The sequence below is a fragment of the Harpegnathos saltator genome, unplaced genomic scaffold (genome assembly GCF_003227715.2).
Source record: "Harpegnathos saltator strain DR-91 unplaced genomic scaffold, Hsal_v8.6 scaffold691, whole genome shotgun sequence".
Lineage (NCBI taxonomy): Eukaryota > Metazoa > Arthropoda > Insecta > Hymenoptera > Formicidae > Harpegnathos > Harpegnathos saltator.
In genome coordinates this window covers 653,145-677,329 of record NW_020230528.1, presented here as the reverse complement: position 1 = coordinate 677,329, position 24,185 = coordinate 653,145, and the positions used below count along the sequence as shown (strand labels likewise).

General features: G+C 46.4%; 1 protein-coding gene across 2 annotated transcripts in view; it reads right to left on the bottom strand.

The window, feature by feature from the left end:
* LOC105186433 (uncharacterized) overlaps positions 1-24,185 on the bottom strand; it is a 42,996-nt gene that overhangs the window by 8,304 nt on the left and 10,507 nt on the right. The window contains exon 1 of one of the 2 annotated variants that reach the window (XM_011146630.3): positions 20,739-22,151. The exons of the other annotated variant lie outside the window; for it this stretch is intronic. Coding sequence (XP_011144932.1) covers positions 20,739-20,979 — 241 coding nt within the window. The 5' untranslated portion in view covers positions 20,980-22,151. Of the gene's footprint in view, positions 1-20,738; positions 22,152-24,185 lie in introns of those variants that run through there. 2 annotated transcript variants of the gene reach the window in all.

The window sequence follows — 24,185 nt, the reverse complement described above, 5'->3', positions numbered from 1 at the left end:
CTCACTCGGGCCGTTTGATATATGCGAGCGCGAGCGCCGACGACGGTGGAAACTCGGTCGATTGGTTCTTCCTGTCGAGCGTTAGTGATCTTCAACCCACCTAGATGCGAGTTAAGTTAAGTATCTCATCAGTCATCGGTGCGCCTCCTTCCACTTCGGTGATTAATGGCTTTATGCTCGAGGCATGTTTTCCCCGTGCTTGAACTACGACCCGATCGTGGAAGTTTTCAGATAACTCCGCGATCTATACCGTTAAGAGCTTTTTATTACAGCCACGCTGTGCGCGAGCGCGCCTTGCTCCGTTCAGAAAAGCCGGTCGCCCAGTGTCTTGAACATCAGCCGCTGGGAAGCGCCGATAGATCAGGCAAATCAGGCTGAAACCGGAGGCTCGCGGGAAAAATCGCGGCCCCTGATTACATCGCGCGTCCTTTTCGCGAGCCGCGAAACGGACTCGCCGGAAAATGCCGGGCTGCGGTGAGACGCGGATTTTGTTCGCGACTCGCGTGTAGTGTCGATGATTCAGCGTCGGCACTCGTCGCGGCGAGTTCCGATATCATTAGCCGGATTAGTTTTGTTTGAAACATTTTTCATTTGCGTAATATTTTTTGGAATATTTAAGGGAAACTCGGCAACTAGAGTAAAAAAGTCCTGGTACCACTTTTTCTTCCGACAAATAGTTACCGAAATGTCGTAGTTGTCAAATATTAAAAAAATCTGTGTCTAGTTTCTCTTAAATATCTCAAAAAATATTAGGCAAATAAAAATGTTTCCAACAAAAGTTGTTTAAATTAATTAGCATAGAAAGATGATACAATAAAAGACGTTACCGGGTTTACCGCGATCATACAGAATCTTGCGAGTCTGGGAACAGCGCTCCGCTCCCCCCTCCCCGCCCGCACTCCGTTTTCCCCTAATCAGATTTTTCGCACACGGCGTGTATACGAAACATTTCGCGCGGCTTATCGGTTTTTCCCGGCGCGAGCAAAAGTCCCGTATCATACGCGCGCGACAACAGCTCGCTTGAAGCTTAGCGAGTAAGTGCGCGCGCGCGAGAGCGCGCACGTGTAACAAGAGAAAAGCCGTGTGGTAAATCAAGATTATAAAAGCTGGCTTACCGGTCTGAAATTTAAATAAATTAAATCCTTCCGGAGAGAGGTTCATAAATTTGGATTTTCCCCGTGGACACCGGCCCGCTATTTGGATGTTATTAAAACTTGGGCCATTTATCTTGCGCGCGAGCCCCGTTTGAAAGCGATATTTGCTTCGAATACACTATCGAGAATCGCTCGGTCGTTGATTTCCCCTTTTCTTTTTTCCCCTTTTCTTTCTCATTCGTCGATGATGGAATAAAGCCGTCCGGTGAATTCGTTCATATGAAAAGCGTGCGATGCAATTTGGTAGCGTATTAGCTCGGCGATTCGGCGATTCGGCGATTCGTTGATGTTTGGTTTTGCAGAATCCTTTTATTGCATCAGAAGAAATATCCGCTGGCACCGAGCGCGCGACACGTGCCTCACGTGCGTCAACCGGACAATAATAAATCGGTCGCTTGTCGATATTGAATTTTTCTGATTTTGTTTAATTACGCACGCATACGCACACACACACACACACACACACATATATGCACATATACAGGCGCGCTTGACGCGACATTTGTTGAATATTTCCCCATTTATTGAATATTGTCCCGCCTTTTGTCTAATTCGCCGAAAAGTCCGCCCCTCGAAAAATGGATTGTCCGTCGTCCTTGGATATCCTGTACGCAGCGCATGCAGGAAGGTAATAAAGTTACAGTCGGTCGTACGTTTGTAACGCGGATCCGCAGCCACGCCTGACGTTTATGAGCGGCACGCAAAAAGAAGACGCATCGCGCGAGTTATAGATCTTGTATCAAAACATGGCGACGAATTTTTTTATTGTATATTATCATGCACGACATTAAACAACACATTCCGAGTAATCCAAGGGTAATTATCAATCTCACACGAGAATCCCTGAAAACTGTGCGAAAAGAAGAAAGCTCATATAACATGCGATTTCTTTCCTCTATTGCAAGCACGTTCACACCTCTCGATTGTTATTTCCTTATTCATTCGAAAACTTTTCTCTCTTTTATACAGGTAACTAATTAATTCCGTCGCTCTTTCATAGATAAGGGCGGACTCACACCTTGGCAGGAAAGCAGAAAGCGGAAAGGCAGCATCCAGTCAAAAGTCGCATTGACATGTCTTTCTCTTGCAAGAGTTTCTCTCTCTCTCTGTCACTCTCTTGGCTGTTCTGCTTTCTTCTTTTCTGCCAAAGTGTGAATCCGCTTGTTCAGTGTGAATCCAGTGTGTTATTGTTCAGTTCAGATCGAATATATAGGGTCATTTTAAGCGACGTATTGATTTTTCTGGAAAAGCTTGTATCGAAAAATGTTTCGTAGTTTCATGACTTCAAGGGCGACTCAAGATGATGTCCTTGGTTTGACCTTGGATAGTCGTTTGGAGATTATATCAAGATCACCTTAAATTTCTTAAATGGAAACCCCCAATTTTTATTTCATATTCTTGTAGCTTATTTTGAGACTTTTTCAAAATACTATAATAAAGTATTGTTTTATTAAATATTTTTCGAGTTAACACGTTCATTGCCAAACTGAAAATTTGAATTTCGTGTGGTGACTAAAGTTATTTTTTCTTTTATTTATTTTTAGTCGTTTTTTTGCACGATCTGGCATTGAACTGAGTCTTTTCGAGGGTCCTGGTTTGTCACTCATCATAAAAAACAATCGCGTGAACGGCCGTTTAGTGAGGGGCCGCAACACGCGATATCGCGTGAACGGCAATGAACGTGTTAAGGCTTGAAAGTTACAGTACCGTCGACTGTACTACGAAAGTGAACCGCGTAAAGGTCAAATCAGGTGGGATTATGTCCGCTCACACAGAATCGGAATTTGCACCGATAACGCCATTACCATTGTACTTATTGATGTGAAAGCACGTTGCTCTGAAATTTGTATGATCTAGTCGTTCCGATTGAAAAAGAGACACACAGTCACAAGTTCGATTGTCCAGAACGGTTTCTTGGAGAACAGAATTGTTTCGCACTTGTCAAGACGATGTCAGGTTATTCTTCCATTGAAACTGTGGATATTCTCTTGACGTGTCCCCACCTGATTCGATCTCTACGCGGTACATCTTTGGTAGTGCTAATGCCGGTGATACTACAACTCTCAAGCCTTATAACTCGAAAAGTCATCTGGCGCGCGGAGTTATCACCGTACGTCCTACCGAGCGTAAATATCCGGCGGCGCGGTAGGAACACCGTTTGCTATATCGCGATATTTTAATCCTAGCGCTCGGCGACGAAGCCCGATGTTGGTGAAAAAGCGCCTTTACGAAGGCGGAGACGAGCGTGAAGGAAAGAAAGACGCGCGCGCGCGAAAAGCTGTAGCTGCTTCTTTTAAAGCGTAATTGCATTCGGAGGGACGGCGTGCGCGCGCGCGCGCGCGCTTATACTAATTCGCGCAAATTCGCATTTTCGCGAGAAAAGAACGGGGAATAAGGAAAACAAAAATTACACGCCGTCGGAAGAGGCAGGGGGAGGAGCGCACGAGTCCGCTTCGCGTTTCCCGCCGTCGTCCTCCTTTCGTTTGCTGTGGGCGTTTTCGCCGCGAAGGTGATCAAAGCAGCTGCGAAATACATATTTGGTTTCGCCAACTCGCCCTCCTCCCCCCTCCTCCTCTTCCGCCTATCAGCAGGCCGGAATTTCTTCTGGCTCTTTGAAAAGTAGAAATTGCGTCCTGGCTGTGCGCGCCTGCTGACGAGAGAGCGAGCGAGCGAGTGCAAACGAACTCGGGGGAAAATATTCGCCCGGGTTCGCTTTTCACTCTCTCGTCGTCGTCCCCTTGCCCCCCCTCTCCTCCTCCTCTTGCTCCAGCACGACTCGCGTTACTTTGAAGCGCGCGCGGCAGTGATCTCCGGTGAATACAAGAAATCCTACGGCGATCGCATACAGGCCGATTGATCTCGCGCGCCTGTTTACGCGTTTCGCACTTCGCGCGCGCGCGCGCGCGGTCGAGTCTGCTAACGAGCCGAGCGAGACGGCGGCGCTTGTAATAAGATGTGAAAATACGATGCGAGACGTAACAAACGGAGTGCACCGTCGCGCACGCTGCTGTAATGAAGAGTATCGGTCGTTTTAAACATTTTCCAACGGCATATTAAATTTCGCCTCCCCCCCCCCTCTTCTGGCCGGCCGACAGGCCTGGCGAGGACAACGCGTCGGGTAACGCGCATCGACCGCCTTCGGTCTGGCCGCGAAAAATACGAGGCGTCATCTGCCGTCATTGGAAATTTCACTTTTGCAATTTCGCCATAATGCGATTGGGCGGTCCGGCGCGGCGTCGTCTGCCGTCGTTGACGGAGAGACTCGCTCGCTGGAAACCGGTCACCATAGAGACACCGCCCGGTCTAGACCGGGTAATCTAGATCGACGGCTTGCCGCGTTAACTACCACTTCATTTAAGGCCGGCGAGCTCATAGTTACGAGGCGCGCGCGCTCCTTCTGGATATAATCGAACGTGACACGGCCGTCCATCCATCGGCCGCCGGAGCACGACCGAATTAGATCGCGCCAATATCCCATGTAAATTATCGCTGCGGAGACCGCCGCTGCGGCACCGCCGGAGCAACTCCTCCGCAGCCCAGCAAATCCGGGCCGGCCACGCGGAAAGATAGGCTTAACACAAGTTCGCTTGCGCAAAATGAAAATCTGTTATCTTGACCCGTTCTCGCCCGAGAAGATAGCACCTCCTTCTCTCTCACTCTCTCTCTCTCTCTCTCTCTCTCTCTCTCTCTCTCTCTCTCTCTCTCTCTCTCTCTCTCTCTCTCTCTCTCTCTCTCTCTCTCTCTCTCTCTCTCCCTCTCTCTCCCCCCCTCTCTCTCTCTCTCTCTCTCCCTCTCTCCCTCTCTCCCTCTCTCGTTTCGTCCAATAGTCAACAAACAGAACCTCGCGAGCGAAAACTGAATACAGCGCAATTTCAAAATTTGATGTACGTTATACAACTCGCAGGAAAGGTAATTTATTATTTAGGAGTGTGATTTAACTTTGAGGGTTCTTTGTCCTCTCAAAAACTGATTTACTTGAACAAGGTAATGAACGAATACCTTATAATCAAAATATTTTCCTTCGAACGAATACCTTAACCAAAATATTTTCCTTTTCTACAACTTTTTCCCATCTTTCCGGCAAGAGACGGATTCCGCGACGATGAAAAGATTCTCCTCTGGGATTGATCCAGTTTTCAAAATTTTCAACAAATTTTCGCACTTGTTCCGAGTTATGAAAGCGTGTATCCTTTAGTTGCACCGACCGTATCACCCGGTACAGTTTTATCAAATAGCTCGAGGCTAACTATAATATATTGACACGTATATAAATTATTAGGAGCGTAATTTAGTTTTGAGGGTTTCTTTTTCTCGAAAAGTGATTTACTTAAACAAGATAATGAATGAATACCTTAATCAAAATATTTTCCTTCGTTTCCTACAACTATTTCCTATCTTTCAAGAGATGGATTCCGCGATGATAAAAAGATTCTCTTTTGGAGTTGATCCAACTTTCAACAAATTTTCGCATTTGTTCCAGGTTATGAAAGTGTGTATCCTCTAGTTGTATCGACCGCATCACCCGGTACAGCCGTTTTATCGAATAGCTCGGGGCTAACTATAATATATTGGCACGTATATAAATTATTAGGAACGTGACTTAGTTTTGAGGATTTTTTTCTCGAAAATTAATTTACTTGATTAAGATAATGAACGAATACCGTAATCAAAATATTTTCTTTCGCTTTCTACAATTTTTTCTCATCTTTCCAGCAAGAGATGAATTCCGCGGCGATAAAAAGATTCTTCTTTGGAGTTGATCCAATTTTCGACAAATTTTCGTACTTGTTCCTAGTTATGAAAGTGTGTGTCTTCCAGAACATGTTGCATCGACCGGAGCAAGTGATAATCGGATGGAGCAATGTCTGGAGAATACACGGGGTGCGGTAAGACTTCCCCTTCCAGCTCTAATAGCGTCTGCTTCATTGATAATGCAACATGAGGTCGAGCGTTGTCGCGAAGAAGGATCACTTTACGTCGTTTGCTCGCAATTGATGATCGCTTTGGGCCCAATACTCGCTTTAATTTGTATAATTATCGTCAATGACGATCAGCGGTGACAGTTTCATTCGGATTTAACAGTTCGTAGTACACAACACCTTTTTGATCCCATCAAATACACAGCGATATCTATGAACCGTGAATATTGCTCCTTGAAGTGGATGTTACTGGTTGATCTAGATTAACCCATGATTTTCTTCGTTTGGCATTATCGAAATAGATCCATTTGTCATCCCCAGTAACAATTCGACACGAGAAACTCTTCATTTTTTATCCGGCGATCAACAGAATGCAAATGTTCAACCGGTTCGCAATGGCATTTTCCGATAATTGATGCGAAACCCATTTCTTTTTTGTGAATCTTTCTTATATCATGTAAACGTTTGATAACTGTTGCACGAGCGACATTTAATGCTCTAGCAAGTTCTCAAGTGGATTATGCTGGATTTTCGTCCAATAATATTCGCATATCTACATTTTCAAGCTTTTTTGTTTGTCTCGAGCGATCTTTGTCGTTAACATTGAAATCACTACTTTTGAATCGTCTAAACCAATATTCTTATTTTTTAATCTTAATTAATAGAGCAACATCACCGCAAGTTTCTATCAGCATTCTACGATCTTCAGCCGCCGTTTCCTTCTGATTAAAAAACAAAGCAACGCGTGTCGAAAGTGCTCTCTAGGAAGCTCCATTTTTAAGATGGTGTTAACACGATTTTTGCTGTCTCTATTGTTAGTAAATGTCACTAAATATCACGGATGAATATTAAATCATTAAGAAACAATAGCTGTGATTGGAATGTTCTTCGAGAAAACTGACATTAGATGCCATTTCTTGCAGAACCCTCAATCACACCCGTAATAATTTATCTTGCGGTAAATTCTGGAATTACGGTACTCTCTCTCTCTCTCTCTCTCCCTCTCTCGGTATCGAGTCGGCAATTTAAATCTCTGCCAGGACAACGCTCACCTCAAGTTGTTTCAGACAGTTATTTCTTCCTGCCCCCCTCCATTCTCTCCCTCTATCAAACGTAGTAGCTCTATAAATATAGCGGGAACACGATCGACGTGAGAAAAACACGAAGTGTATATCCGTTCGCGAGCGGCTGCAATTAACCCGTTGTCGCCCTTTATCTTCCGTCGCGTTAAGATGGCTGATACCGGCCACGGGAGATCAGGCCGATCGACCTTTCTTTTTAAAGGAAACACATTAATATTCGATGGCCACGGTGGTAGAGAACCACCTCATAAATATCTCTGACCCTTTCGTCTCGCTCGCTCGCTCGCTCACTCGCTCGCTCGCTCTCTTTCTTCTCTCGCTGCCGTCCCTCCCCTTCCTCCCTCTTCCTCCTCTGCCGAGATCCGACCTGGCGCCTCGCGCATGAGAGGTGTTAAGAACTGATCTAACGAAGCTGCGTGCCGAAATTCGCGGCCTCTCATTCTCGAGAATCGCCGTGCGAGGTCGTATATATGCAAAGGGGAGCCGGAGCGAAATCACGCTCTTGGGCACGTTCATTCTCGACGATCCTTTTGATGGGCGAAGGATACGGTCGGATGCGCCATTTGTTACGATTAATTATCATAATATCTCGTTACGACAAAATACTCTGAAAGAGTGAAACAAAAACGTGCCGGGGTATTCAGTGGGAATAAAATATCCCTCTTTGTCGTTAATCTTCCCCTTTCGAGATAAATCGTCATCCGATTATTATTATTATTATCATCAGCATCATAACCATTATGCACGTGCGCGCTCTCCGAGGAAACGTGAATTTATAATCGTGGGATTTAATTACTCTCTCTTCGAAAATGAGCGGATTCTCTCTCGTTCGTCGGGGGAACCGCCGCGGGCTTTTTCTTCACACAACACGCTTACGCGTCCAATCGTCATGCGGCTTGATGCCCCCGGGCCCGGGGCCCCGGGCCCCGGGCCTCACGGGCTCTCGTACCTAAATGTTACGTCGCGGATATGCAGGACTATCGCCGCGGGGCAGCTGTACCATTGACAGAATGACGAACGTTCCAGGTAGTCGCCGGTTACACCGAGGGCTCGTAAATCAGGAGATATTTTCCATTTCGATGTCCAGGGTAGGCGTTGCTTTTTTTCGTCTTCCCCCCTTTTCTGCGCCCTTTTTTCCTCTCGCCTCCTTCCTTTTTTTACACAAACATAACGTCGCGCCACCGCGCGCCGAAAGTCAGCGTGCCACCACAACGTCGCGAGCAGGCTGCGAAATGTGACGTTCGCGCGTTAGCCTCGCGCCGACGAGATTGAATTTCTCTCGCTTTTTTCTCTCTCTTCCTCTCTTCCTTTCTCCCTGCACACGTCACGCGACTTATCGGCGGACTATCCCCCGGGGGTTAATCGAAGCCACGGAGGACAGGTCGAGATAGCGAACGCGACGAATGAAAGCCGCTTCGAGCGCGAGAATGATTAGCGGCCTTCCTGGCGGGCTTCCATCACTGAGCCGCGTGAACTTCTCATAAACGCAGAGACACGACAGAGATCTCGATTGATTTTTTCTTTTCTCGAAGGGAAACGACGATCTCGACGATTTGCTTGGAAAATTCCCTTCTTGCGAAAATCACACAGTGGGACAAACTCGGGAGACCTCGAACGATGGAAAAGTGACTGTTTTCAATGAAACCGCCATAGCAAATTCGCGCACCAAGTTACTCCCGTCGATATTCGGCTGATATAATCGATAGGAACCCGTCGATAGGAACAGGTGAAAAGTGTCGGGGATCAAACGGATCGTCGAGAGAGTCGTCTCCCTGAAAACGGAATTGTTCCGTTAATCAGTTCGCGGTTAATGACTCATATGAACGAAAAAAAAAATGCCACAGTTATTAATGACTCATATATGAGCACCATGAATAGTTCTGCAAACTTTCAACGAATTTGCATCAAACTCGATGTCTTTCGCGTCGTTGATTCTGAATCCGGAACCGAATTTGAGGAACTCACAATGGCGGATCCAATATGGCTGCGCCCATAAATACTCAATATTGTCAATTTTTGAGGGATATTTATTAAAACTGCTATCCCCATTTGATTTTGTATGAAATTTTTGTAGAAGGTTTTCCAAATCGCTAATTATGAACCCGTGGCCGAAATTTCAAAATTCAAAATGGCGATTTAATATGGCAAAAGATTTAATATGGCGGCAAGTGATTAGTTTTGTTATTCCATTACGGAGAAGATCATATCCGATATGTTGATGTTTTTCGAGTTACTGATGATGAATTCAATCAAAATTGCAAAATCTAAAATGGCGAATCCAATACGGCTGCGCTTAAATACTCAATATTGTCAGTTTTTGAGAAATATTTATTAAGATTGATATCCCCGTTTGGTTTTATATGGAAATTTTAAACAGGGTTTTTCAAATCGCTAGAGGCGAACCCGTGGTCGAAATTTCAAAATTCAAAATGGTAGACCCAATGTGGCGATACCAAGTGACTAATTTTGTTGTTCCATTACAGAGGTCATATTGATTGAGATATGTTCATGTTTTTTGGATTAGTGATGATGAATCCAGTCGAAATTGCAAAATCTAAAATGGCAGATCCAATATAGCGATTTCTAGTGACACTAACGATATTCCATTATGGGTATTCTTACCTCCGTTATTAGCGAGTGAAATATGTTGAAGGAAACTACTTCTTTGCCGAATGGTTCTGCTGGAATCTTCAGATTTATGACAGTCGTTATTTGCGACCCAAAAAACATACCGAGTTCGACACGTATCCGTAATGAAACATCGAAGCTAGCCACTTGAAGGCGCCGGCATTGAATCCGGCATTTTGAATTTTGAAATTTTCACCTTGCATTCGCCATCAGCGATATCAAAAGATCCTTACAGATAAGCCTCCATGTAAAATACGAAATTATTCGCTCTTACCGGTTTTGGCACGAAACGTTGATTTCGGGTCCACCAGCGAACTGGTTGCGGCTACGGACGGTGACTGGTTAATCTCCGCCGTTAGTTATACGCCGGAGTTCTAATCGGCTGTCAGACAGGCGACTTATATCCCGCCGAAAGTGGAACGCCCGGTTATCGCCCAAGCCGTTAGCCGGCCATCGCCGGCCAAGGGATGCCTCCACCGGGGAGGGGGGCTACACCGAGAAAGGATTTCTCCAAAGTCTGACGCTCGCTGGCGCGCTTCGCGCGGCCGCGGAATCGCGGATCGCCGGCGAATGTCTCTCGCGTCCGACCGTCGATGTTTCAATTAACGCGTCCCCGGGCGGCGATATTGGCGGTACGTGACGAGCGTAGTAGTATCGACCTTTAACTCCGGGACAAATGGGGCCCGCGCATCAAACATGCGCGCACGCAACGTCGATTGATTGACACGGATACACGCGGCGCGCACGGCGAGCGCCGCCGTCGAAATAAGCGGCTCCGTTGTTTATGCCTTCGTCCGTCGCCGGCGGACACCTCCGCGCGCTTTATAGACACACCGGCGTGGCTAAATTATCGCCGGCACACGCACGCACACGTGTCGCGTGTGCAACGCAACGTGCGCACGTTGCGCAGATATAGATACACTTGGCCAGTGGGTATTCCTGGACGCGCCGGGAGTTCCATAGAATTCGTCCGATGACGTCGCTCCCAGTCGCCGGCTTTGCGCGGCTCATAGTGTCAAAATATCCCGCTGCTCGAGTGGATGCCTCGGGATATAATCGCCGCGCTGTTTTTCGCGCGCCCGTCTTAATAACCGCGACTTCGTCGCCACGTGCAATGCGGTGCTACGAAACCCGCCGGCGCGGCGCGGCGAATCCGCTAAGCATCGCGCTGCGCGCGTGACAGCTAGAGTTCCTACGTGCAATAAGGGCCGGTTGTTCCAACTTGTTGGTAAGTTAACTGATAGTTAAATCATATGTTTATCTTTGTTCTTTCGTCAATTCGGACAAAGATTTAGACACAGACATATGATTTAACTGTCATTTATCAAGAAGTTGGCACAACCGGCCCTAAGAGTTGAGACATTGTGATGATGATTTCTGACTGGTGCCCTATTGCATATGGCGAATCATATTTAATTACACTAGTGTGCACCAGTGCAAAAAGTTCTTTTAAAAAGAACAGATTCATTGTGACAGTATGCATATAATTTAATATATGCGATATACAGGGTGCACAATTTATCTGAAGACATTGAAATATCTCGAGAACTATGCATTGGATAAAAAAAAGTGGTTAATGAAAGTTGTTAGTCTCGAAGGGGGACATCCAATGATACGAAACTCGACCTCCCACCCCACCCCCTGGGGGTGAGGGTTGGGGGCAACTTTGAAATCTTAAATGGAAATATCCATTTTTTATTGCAGATACGGATTCTACGCTACAAAATACGTAAATTTTGTCCGAAACTTTTTTTTGATTCGTGATAGATGGCGCTGTAATCGCAAAAAATTATATTTTCCGCAATTCTCCAGAAATGATCATTGGATTGAGAAATAAAAAATACCTGTTCAATATTTTTAAAGAACATAATAAAAGTTATTTTATTTTTTATAGTTTTATAGTTTTTTTATAGTTATTTATTTTATAGTGAGCTCTGACCGCATTGCACTGCCTTTTATAATAAGCCGTAGTTCGCCATACACCCACAGTGGCGCGTCGAGCAGTTCCCTCTTCGATTCGGGTTCCTATTTGAGATTTGAACGTTACCACCCACCCTACCCCGAGAGGATGGGGGGGAATAACTTTTATTATGTTCTTTAAAAATATTGAACGGGTATTCTCAATCCAACGATCATTTCTGGAGAATTGCGGAAAATATAATTTTTTGCGATTACAGCGCCATCTATCACGAATCAGAAAAAAAGTTTCGGACAAAATTTACGTATTTTGTGGCGTAGAATCCGCATCTGCAATAAAAAATGGGGGTTTCCATTTAAGATTTCAAAATTGCCCCCAACCCCCACCCTCAGGGGATGGGGTGGGAGGTCGAGTTTGGTATCATTGGATGTCCCCCTTCGAGACTAACAACTTTCATTAACCACTTTTTTTATCCAATGCATAGTTCTCGAGATATTTCAATGTCTTCAGATAAATCGTGCACCCTGTATATTTATATATATAATTAATTAATAAATATATCTATATATATATAGGTATGTAAAACACAATAGGTCCCACCTGTCTTTCATCAAATTTGTGTTGCCAACATTATTAGCCTTATAAATGGCGACGAACTGTCGCAACTCTTATAGGAATTCTAGTGACAGGCTCGCGTCTCGCTCGAGCTGATTGGCTGTGCTTAAAACTCGGAAGCTTATTAAAAATTGCTACTGTGTTCAATAACGTACGATTCGTTCGACTGTAGCCGCCGGCTGCTCAACCCTTTCGTCCCGAGAGTGGCATACATAGCTGCCATAAATATTTTTGATTACCGGGTATACCGGGTGTTTGGAAAAAAAGAGTACAGAATTTTAAGGGCAAATAGTACTCACAAAATGGTCACAAAATGGAGGAGGGGGTGAAGTCCTGATAGACATGGGTCGAAAAATTAATATTGTCGGAACAATAATATTATAAACAATTATTTCTGTTACTTAAAGCAAGTGAGACCTGCTCGCTTCTAGTGCTTACATATTTCTGCCTGTCGTTAATCGGTGAAGAGCACACCGTGCTCTTGAGAAATCTCCGTGAAAAGGTCCAGGGGATTTAAAGCGGGAGAGCGACGAAAAAATGCAAAGTATCAAGTAGTAAAGTAATTGGAACAAAGCCAGTAATCTTTCAAAGAGTTCGCAATTCTATGGTACGAAGATGTACGTATACAGAAATAAGAGGAAAACATGTAGAAAATCTTTTATAAGTTGTCTTTTAGTCAGAAGACTTGTTCTTTATGCATTTACGTGTTTATAATTATAATTTACGCGTTTTTCAAATATTATTTAATTTATTATATGAACGCGGTTGTTCTAAATTGAATGTTCAAAATATATTTCATAATTTTTAAATCCTATCGGACCGATATTGTTCGAACGGCAACACCCTTTAAAAACCGGTCAATTTGACCCAACGTGACTACCACGAAACTGTCCGAAGTGACCAGGAACGGTTAATAGCGATAGTGTGGAACAACGTGGAACAACGTGGAACAACGTGGAACAACGTGGGCGACGGTGTTGGCAGAGTCGCGCGGCGGTATCGACTGAACGTGAAATACACGCTGGCCCGCAGGGCGCCTGGAGCTTAAATGATTCCGACTCGCTACTTCGGTAAAATTTGCGGTTTGCTCCCCGGCAACAATGGGGCCACAAAATCTGAAATTTATACGAGGAGGTTTAGAAGTTTCGCTTTAGTAGGCACTTCGGAACCGTCGGGATCGGAAACGGACGCGGGACGTTGCGGCGCGGCGCGGCACGGCGTCGAGATCGGCACGGAATTTCCATCTCGCTCGAAAGTTTCGGCCTGCAAAGACGCCTCCATTCGCCGGCGTATTCGCGCGTATACGATCACGCGTCCTCGATCGAACACTCGGCAAGTCGACGGGGTTGGACGGGCATTCGAGGGAACTCCTCGAGTGTCGTCGTCGTTCGCCCCATTCGGCGACGCCGCCGCCGCTCGTTTTCGTACACGCGATATAGCAGATTTTTATGAAAGCCCCCGGCTGCGAGAGGTGTCCCGTAACGCTTTGCGCGCACGGAAGGAGGAGGGAACGGAGACAACATTTCTACGTTCCGGCGAGCTTGCGCTTCCGCCCGTCGCGCATTGAAAAGGGCCGCGCACTCGTCTTTCGCGCTTTCAGCTTTCTGTCTCGCGCGACGCTTTCTTTCCGCGCCGGCTCGCGCCGTGTCACAAGTCTCGCGGGCTCTCACAAGCCCGTCGCTTTTCTCTCGAATGCCCTCCCTCCCCTTTCCTTCCTTTCCGGCCCTGGCTTTCGCAGCCGAGTTTTCTTCTTCCCTTCCTTTTGTCCTTCCCGTTTTTGCGCGCGCAAAAATCCGAGCTTAATTGAGAGGACGGCCCGTGACTTTTTTCGTGTCCGGCCGAGGTTCGATTCGAATTTTCCGCGCGAACATCGATCGCCTTCCTTCAAAGGACACTGTCCTGAGTAGAAAAATTAATAGGGCTCTAGTAAGGATCTACCATATTTTTTTCTAACATTAATCGGGCGCTAGTAGAGATAGAAAGACAACGGACCTACAAGATGTGTAACAAATGGTTTAACGGTTCCTTCTAAGGCAATATTATAAGGGTTTTAAGACAATATTAATAGGGCCTTATAAAGAAATATTTTTATTATTGCTCGAGTAAAAGTATTCGTTCTTTTTATCTCAAAACATTTAGATTGTAATTTGTTTATTTCTTTATAATCTTGTTAATATACAACAAGAATTTTTTATTTTAAAAATATAGCATATTTTACAATAAAATACAGCATTCTTTACACATAAAAATTTTGCTACTGTTTTTATTAAAGTTTACTGCATTTCAAAGCGAAGGCAATACTAGAAAAATCCTTGGAAGAGGCTAATGAATATGGCAACTAATAAAAATAATAAAATTTGTTTTCAATCGCGGTATAATTTAAAAATCTTTAAAATAACCAGATAGAGCGTACCTACTAAAACAATACTAAACTATGACAATTTTATTACACGCTTCAGATCTTATTAATATTCCATAACAAAACGATTTTGTATATCTAAAGCATCCTTAAAAGATCCTGCTAAGGCTCTTTTCAACTTTCCCTATCAAAGCCTTGTTTATTAGGTCTAAGGCATCTCTAAAAATTCCTTCTAAGGGCCCTTCTCAGCTTTTCCTATCAAAGCTTTATTTATTTAAATCTAAGGCATCCCTAAAAGATCCTTCTAAGACCCTCACCAGTTTTTCTTATCAAAGCCTTATTTATTTAAATCTAAGGCATCCCTAAAAAATCCTTCTAAAGCCTTCACCACCAGTTTTCCTTATCAAAGCATTATTGCGTAAAATCTAAAGTATCCCTAAAAGATCCATCTGGGACCTGATATTGCAATAATAAGATATCCCTTTTTAGAGCATCCTACTTTCAGCCTTATTGGAGCGTTATGCTTCATGAGGATGACCCTAACAATTTTTTGCTCGGAATAAGAGGAGCAGGACTACTCACTGTAACATTGCATCGTTCCCGTACGAATTACCCGGAACGGCAACGGCGCCAGAAAAGCGAGTAATGACATCAGCTTTATTTCCGCCGCGCTCACTATTGTGTCGTCCCACCGTCATCTCTTGCTGTATTATTTATACGCCTCGGAGTTTATCCGCGCGACACGTTTCTTCACCGAACTCGCGCGAGATTAAACAATTCCTCACAGCGCGACGCGCCGCGCCGCGAATTTCCCGCGCGAGCTTAAGCCAAGTGCAGACGAGAGCGCGCGCGGGATTGCATAATACCGACCGAGACTGCGTTTAGAAAGCTCGCACCCGTTCTGTCATTCCGCACCGCCGCGTTCTACCAGCTTGCGCTCCTCGTTACCGCCATATATTATCACGATCGAGCCTCGGGACTCGTATTTTTATCACTGCCGCCCACTCACACGGCGACTCGTCTCCGAACATTTCGCGTTCTCCTCGCCTGTAGCGAGAGAGAGAAGGAGAAAGAGGACAAAAAACAAGGGCAGAGAGAAAGAGAGAGAGAGAGAGAGAGAGAGAGAGAGAGAGAGAGAGAGAGAGAGAGAGAGAGAGCCTCCGTGCTCGGGCTTACTCGGGGAAACTGCGACGCGGGGCCGAGGTTTCCGAGGTGGAGGTTCCGCGCTCGCAGCGGCGAGTTGCCGAGCGCGTCGTCGCGCGTGACCGGGATTACTTTCGCGTCGCGTGCGCGCGGCGCTTATTGTTAGTCAAGATCGCGCATTGTCAAGTCGGGCTTTCCGGGAGTCTCGCGGGTGCTTTCCGCGCCGTAGCGAGACGCCGTATCGGACTTCGGAGCAGCTTATGCTAATTTTGCCGGTAGAGCAGAAGAGAGAGAGAGTGAGAAAGAAAACGAGAGAGAAAGAGTGAGGAGAGGGGAGGGGAGGGGAGGGGAGAGGGAGAGTCACGTGCTCGCGCCCGACGACCGCGTGTGCGCTCGCCGCGTCGTCGGCCGCCACGTTGCTGTGCGCCGTAGCGCAGCGTGCGCATTCGCGCGCTCGGCAGAGGCGATGCGCTACGCGCCTCGTTAATTAGCGGCGCTGTCGTGGAAACGCGCCGATCTTGACGTTAATCGCGCGCGCGCGTTCTTCGATCACCTCGCAGTCGCCTCGCGCGCTGATCGCGATCAGGGGCGGCTGGGGATTAACGACGAGGAAAGACTGAGAGCGAATGGCGCGAAGGGGGGAGGGAGCACGCCGACAAAAGCGCGGGGCTGTAATTCGAGCGGACGTATATCGTGTACTTAGAGAAGTCGTTCGTGCGCGAAGAGCCCGGCGACGATCTCGTAAACTCGGCCCGGGCCTCGGCGTTATAAAACCCGCGCCTTTGACTCGTCCTCGGATTCAATATCGCCGCGAGAGCGATAATACCGCCCCCCCCCCTCCTCTGCGTCGGATGCGTCGTCCTTTACGAGGACTCGCACACTCTCTCGGATCCTCTCTCTTTTCCCCTAAACCGTAGCGAAGAATTTCTCTACGGCGCGCGAGCGCGCAGGCCATTATGACAAACTGATATCTCTCCCTGCGCAGCTCTATATAGAGGAGAGGAGGAGGGGAGGGCTGCAGCGGGAAGAAGCGCAGCCACGTAGATTCTATCTGCGAGAGAGAATCGCATCCACCTCTGTGTGTGCGTCCTAGACATTATCGTGTCTGCCTTTTTATAGCGAACGAAAGGGTGGCCGTGCGACAAGCAGATGAGGTGGGTGGGTATTAAAAACTTTTTTCATAAAACGTCTCTGCGCGCGCGCGAGGTAAGTGCCGCGCAGGAGAGACAAGAGAGGCAGGACAAGCCTGAGGGCGAGGAGGGAAGAGAGAGAGAGAGAGAGAGAGAGAGAGAGAGAGAGAGAGAGAGAGAGAGAGAGAGAGGGAGAGAGGGTAGTAACTCTCCACCCGTCTCGGTCACGTTAATGACGTTTCTCGAATTTAAACGCTCGGTTACTCGATGTTTACCGCCCCCATCGCCGGTCGTTGTCAGAAGCTCTGATGAGCTTCCTGTCGTAAAATTCGTAACGCAAACGTTCAAGCGCTCAGGCGCGTCTGCCGAACGCCGCAGATTTCCTTCGGAAAGCAGAAGCCGCTTAAAGTTGCATCAACGACATCTACCTGATCGCTTTAATTTGGGATTATTAATCTCCGCACGCAACAAAATATCCTGCGACAATTAGAAATCTTCTGTTGAAATGACAGAAAATTCCGTTTCGCAAACCGAGGAACCGTCATCACATCAATTACTTTCGACTGAACGAATTCAAATTTTCCGTCTGGAAAATATAGTTGCCGCAGCGGAATATTCGGCTGCTCTCACAGAAGGCGCCGAACTATATTGTGTGTATAAAGAGAAACGAAATTTCTCAGTTATCGCGACCAAAAAGATTTGTTTGAAGAAGTTGAACGACGCTGCCAATGGTGCGATTTTCAATCTGGCCGCGCAAGTGGTTTCCCCCCTCCATTTACGCACACACGAACGCTCCGTTTATCTGTGTGAAGAATGAAGCTTGCATTCTTGACAATATTAAGGGCAGATTCACACCTTGGCAGAAAAGCAGAAAGCAGAAAGGCAGCATCCAGACAAAGTCTGTCTCTCTCTTGCGAAAGTCTTTCTCTCTGGCATCTGCTTTTTGTTTTTCTGCCAAGGTGTGAATCCGCCCTAATGCTCGGTTTAGGTGACCGAATATACATGGTGAGTCATTTTAACCCATTACTTCCCAAGCGGACATTTTATATTCGATTGGTTTTTCGCTCAGAAAAGTGATAAAATCACATGAAAACTAATAACGAAATATGCTTTTCTACGTAAAAAAAACCTGATCTTTCAGAATCTGGAGTCATAATTTTGGAATTATCAACTGATAATTAAATAGGGCGGCTCAAAGTTGACAACAATTTTTTCATCGATTATGAGTTTTTTACCATGGAGAACTTCGAAAAATTGTGTCCAGAGCTGTCAGGGACAATTGACAATTGAATTGACAGAGTTCGGTTACTCGAAGAATAAACAATGATTATTGATTCACTATTTTTCAACTGGTTCAAGATGGCGGATGCAATATGGCGGTGTCCAAATACGCGAAAATCATATTTCATTGCGATTTATATGTGTGAGTAGTCACTTCTTATGTTTTTGAGGTTGCTGAACACGAATTTTAGATCCGTTTTCAATTTTGCAAAATGGCGGATGCAATATGGCATCCGAGTGTCACGAGAATCATACTTCATTGCGAACCATGTATATGGGTACTTATTTCATATGTTTTTGAGGTCGCCGAGTCCATGATTCAGGTGAATGTTGAAACTCTTGACAAAATATATCTGAAAACTTATAATGAATTATGGAAATTTTCAAAACATTCGTTGCATATGCTTTTCTGGCAAATATTGCAAAAAATATTTGTATGTTTTTATTCCCCTTCTGATTTACAAATCTGTGGCGAATTCCTGGCACTCGGACGCCATATTGCATCCGTCATTTTGCAAAATTGAAAATGGATCTAAGATTCGTGTTCAGCGATTTCAAAACTTAAGAAATAACTACTTACACATATAAATCACAATGAAGTATGATTTTTGCGTATTTGGACGCCATATTGCATCCACCATCTTGAATCAGTTGCAAAATAGAATCAATAATCATTGTTTATCCTTCGAGTAGCCAAACTCTGTCAATTTAATTATCCCTGACAGCTCTGGACGAAATTTTTCGAAGTTCTCCTCGGTAAAATGCTCATAGTCGATGAAAAAATGTTTTTGTCAACTTTCAGCCACCATATTTAATTATCAGTTGATAATTCCAAAATCATGACTCCAGATTCTGAAAGATCAGGTTTTTTTACGTGGGAAAACATATTTTGTTATTAGTTTTCATGTGATTTTATCACTTTTCTGAGCGAAAAACCAATCGACTATAAAATGTCTGCTTGGGTAGTAATGGGTCAAGCGACGTATTGATTTTTCTCGAAAACCAAAGCTTGTATCGAAAAATGTTTCGTACAAAAGTTTCATGACTTCAAGGAGGACTCAAGATGGTGTTCTTGGTTTGACCAGAGTGGATAGTCGTTTAGAGATCATGTGAAGGTCATCTTAAATTTCTTAAACGGAAACCCCCAATTTTTATTTCATATTCTTATAGCTTACCTTTTCAAAACACTACAATAAAGTATTGTTTTATTAAATATTTTTCGAGTTAAGGCTTGAACGTTACAGTACCGTCGACTGTACTACGAAAGTGTACCGCATAAAGGTCAAATCAAGCGGAGGTATGCCCGCTCACACAGAATCGGAATTTGCACCGATAACGTCATTACCATCGTACTTATTGATGTGAAAGCACGTTGTTCTGAAATTTGTATGAATTAGTCGTTCCGATTGAAAAAGAGACACACAGTCTCAAGTTTGATCGTCCAGTACGGTTTCTTGGAGAACAGAATTGTCTCGCACCTGTCAGGATGATGTCAGAGTATTCTTCCACTGAAACTGTCGATATTCTCTTGACGTATCCCCACCTGATTTGACATCTACACGATGTACCTTTGGTATTAATATATAACACCGGTGCTAATACTACAACTTTCAAGCCTTATAGCTCGATAAGTACTTATGAAAAAATACTCTGTTATAGTGTTTTGAAAAGCTCTCGAGATAAACTAGAAGAATATGCAGTGAAAAATGGGGTTTCCATTTAAGAAATTTAAGATAACTTTCACATAATCTTGAAACCAGGTCAAACCAATTACACCATCTTATGTCCCCCTTGAAGTCATAAAACTTTTATACGAAACATTATTTGATAATGCCGGCGATGTTACAACTTTTAAACCTTGTAATTCGAGAAGCACTTGATAAAAAAATACTTTGTTATAGTGTTTTGAAAAACTCTCAAAGTAAACTAGAAGAATATGCACTCAAAAATTAAACTAGTTTCTATTTAAAAAATGTATGATAATTTTCACATAATCTCGAAATGAGGTCAAACCAATGGCACCATTTTATGTCCTCTGAAAATCATAAAACTTTCGTACGAGACATTTTTCGATACAAGCTTTGGTTTTCGAGAAAAATCAATGCGTCACTTAAAATGACTCACCCTGTATTTCTAAGACAACAGAAACCTCCTAACGGAATCTCTCTTGTGTGTGTCAACTGAACTTTCGGTTGATTCTTGAGGAATGGAAGGTTTCAGTTGTCGTGACTGAAATTCAGTTATATCAATCAAATAATTTTTTGCGTGTGAACCGTCGCGGAAGTGAGCCGTGAAGATCGAGAAAAGACACGTGTAGAAAGCGTTAATATCTTTCGATATTAATGAAACGTTGACGTACTACTGATTTTGTTACATCAAAATGATCAAAATGATGAAAAGAAGAAAAGAAGAGAAAGAAAAACACTGGCTTGCCTATCGTCGCCAGCTGGTGCCAGCAACGCGTTTTCAAAGAGAGCGCGTGCGAAATGGAGAGGAGAGCGGCTCGTACCGGAATTCCGCGACGAGAGAAACGAGCTTTCCTTCTCGTCCCGCCTGGTCGTTCTGCTTGAGTCTCTTTTCTGCATCGTGTCCGTGTCCCGCTCTTTCCATCTCTTCGGGCTTCGAAAGGCACCGTTCATCCAATCGCTCACTGAGAAAATGCCAATCGGTTCGTGACTCGCCACGACCTCGTCGAATCGACGGCGGCGAGTTTTCGCGTTACGCGCGTATCGTCTCGGTAACGGAATCATGCGCGCTCGCTTGAACGATGACGACGACGACGACGGCGATCATCTCGCCGATCGAGTCATTAAATAGCCCATCAGCGTGCCATCGACAAATCACCATCGCTGGCTAACGGCGCGCGTTCGCCTCAACGTCATCCCCGACGCGAGTTTCTCCCGCGAGAGTGCAGCCGTTTCTCGAAGTAGCCAATCCGTACTTCTGCGTCAGTCGGTCGCATCGACATGATGTAGCGCTCGTTGCTTCCTCCCCCGCGCGACCGGCTGCTTTCCATGGCAGCCGGTTTTCCACGAAAAGCCGCGCTATTCAGCGCACTGCACGACTGACGCTGGTCGGTGGCTCGGCTGATGACGACCGACGGCGTTATTGCATTTTTCCAACGACCGAAGACTTCTTTCCTCTCATCCGGATCGCGATATTCATAGTGGCGAAGGCACCGGCTCGAGTGGAGCCGCTGATTTCAGGCGGAGCTTGGTCTCTCATTGTTGACAGAGGCGCGTCGCTCAAGCGCCACGGATCACCACTGATGAACAAGCGCGAGCGCGCGAGGGCTCCCTCTTTGGAACTGAAATTATACCATCAGCGAGAGAGACTACCGAGACTGACTTCGGATCCTCGGCGGAGCCTCGCACCTGCGAGCGTCGGTAACACGGAGTAGCTGCGGAGTATCACTGGCAAGAGCCACACCATTGCGGAAACCTTGGCGGTGCAAGTCGGTCATACTTTTTTATTAGCACACTCGGCTCGCGTTAGCCGCCGCTAGATCTTCCCACTCGTCCTCTGCGTGCTCCTCTTCGTGCAGTCTCGCGAATTTTCCGGTCACGGCGTCTTTCTCTTTTCAGGTTACATAAGCACGTGACGCGTGCGCGCGCGCCTCGTCGTCGTCGTCGTCGGATGCCTCGGAGATATCACGATACGTCGAGGCGTGTCGGGCCGACGAGAGAGCGCCGCTGATGAGCCTCCGGACCGGTCACGGACCGGGTCGGTCCCGTTCGGTCGCGATGTCACGACGTCGTCGCCGCGAGTTTGACAGTTCAGCGAGGCTGAAGTGCGGCCGGACGTTTGGAGTCGCCGGGCGAAACTAGTCGGCGCGTAACTACATCACTGCCGCGCTCTTCATCCCTACCTATCGCGAGCTCCTCTTCGTCCGCTTCTTCATCGCGCGTCACGAAGCATCGCCGCGGCTCTCTCTCTCTCTCTCTCTCTCTCTCTCTCTCTCTCTCTCTCTCTCTCTCTCTCTCTCTCTCTCTCTCTCTCTCTCTCTCCTCTCGCTCGCGCTCTCTTTCTCGCCCACGTGACTATTTAAATCTTTTGTAGTCTCTCGTGGTCTCGCGCCACCAGAGCCGTGCCGCCGGAGACGCCGAGGCGACGACGCCGGAGACGTCCTCGGCGCGGGGCGAGGAGCGAAGGGTTTCCCGAAAAACAGGAGAAATCGACTCGAAATATGCCGGGGAGAGCTGACGCGCTCAGGAAAATTCTCAGCGATTGTCCCGAGATAACCTCTCGCGTGTTTCGCCGTAAAGTCCGCCGCTTCCCAAGTGGAAATAGAACGGACGCGTGCAGACGAAGATCACCGCGCCCGCCCGCTCGCCCTCTCGCTGCCCCCTCGAGGACCTTCTCTAGCGTCTAATTCCGTCGGGACTCGCGAGGGGCAAGAGATAGCGCGGCGTGCCGAAATTTCGGAGGATTCGTCGTCAATTCAGAGAGCGCGCGATCTCCATTCGAGGGAGATTCCCCCCCCCTCTCTCTCTCTCTCTCTCTTTCTCGGGCAAGCGTCCGACGACGCGGCGTCGAGATGTCCAACGAGTGTTCCGGCACTGATCAGCGTCTCCGATGTTATTTTAGAAGCCGGCGGCGTTCTTATAAATTTCGCCATTTTATTATCCGCCTTGACCGCGATATTACGCAATGCACGCCGGCCGCCGTACGGCAAAGATCGCTCCGCTTCGTTATCCCCCCTCCCCCCGCACCGCGACTGGCGGCGGCGCGGCGCACGTATCACTGAAATTTATATGTTTTCATTCATCGTCCGCGCGCGCATTGTGCGCGAGTCTACTTTAAACAAGTCGACGATTTTAGCGTGTTGCCCAAACTCGACTGAGGACGCAACATTCGGCCGTCCTTCGGCGGAACGGACCCGCGCGTGTTTCCCGGCTTCGCTGCGTGTGTCCGCCTCGGCAATTGCCCTCGGTGATTTAATATCGTGCGAGACGCGAGAGAGAGAGAGAGAGAGAGAGAGAGAGAGAGAGAGAGAGAGAGAGAGAGAGAGAGAGAGAGAGAGAGACAGAGAAGGACACCGTCGCTTCTTGCGCCGGAGGTCATCAGTTTCCAAGTCGGACGACGACGCGATATTTTTGATATCGAAGAAATTTCGTGTCGGGCTCTGCTGGCCCCTGCCTGGGGGATGATAAATCGTTCATTAGACCGGCGCCGTTTCTTCACACGGCGGTGTAATCTATCAAGAGGTCGAAAAAGGACTCAAAATAATCTCCGCGCCTGACGTAGGTGGCGTCTGCTTTTCCTATCTAGAGGCGCAGCGCGCGTCCGGGGAAAGGGGAGGGTCCAAGAGCCGCCGGTGGTGCAGCAGTTTGATGCAACAGCTCGCTTTGGAGCCCCTCTCGGGGGGCTGTCAGTTTTTCTAATCGCAGAGGATTTTCCGCGCACGCCGCTCGAATCGCGATAATCCGGCTGCATAATGTGTCGGGAGGAACAAGAAGAGGCCGTAGGACTTTGCCTCGGTACGCTGAGGGGATGATGAAGATGCTCTCTCTCTCTCTCGATTTAACATGCACTGAGTGGTCTCTTAATTAATCGCCTCGTAACTACGCGCAGAAAAATATTCTGTAATGACAATTAGAAATTTTTCGTTACTTGAGATTCGATTGCAGTAACAGAAAATACCGCTTCGCAAACCGCAGAGCAACAACTGCCTCGGACTGGAGGAACTGAAATTTTCCGTCTCGAAGATATAGTTGCTGCAGCGGAGTATTCGACTACTCTCACAAAGGGTGCGGACCTATAACATATACAGGGTGTATGTAAAAAGTACTGGGATGGTGAAATGTCTCGAAAACTAAGCATTTTAGAAAAAAATGTTTCAGACAAAAGTTGTATGATTTCAAGGGGGACATAAAACAACTATATCATTTTGTTTGCAAATGGCGCCACTTTCGCCACTATTCACTGATCATTACTTTTCCTAAATGGAAACCCC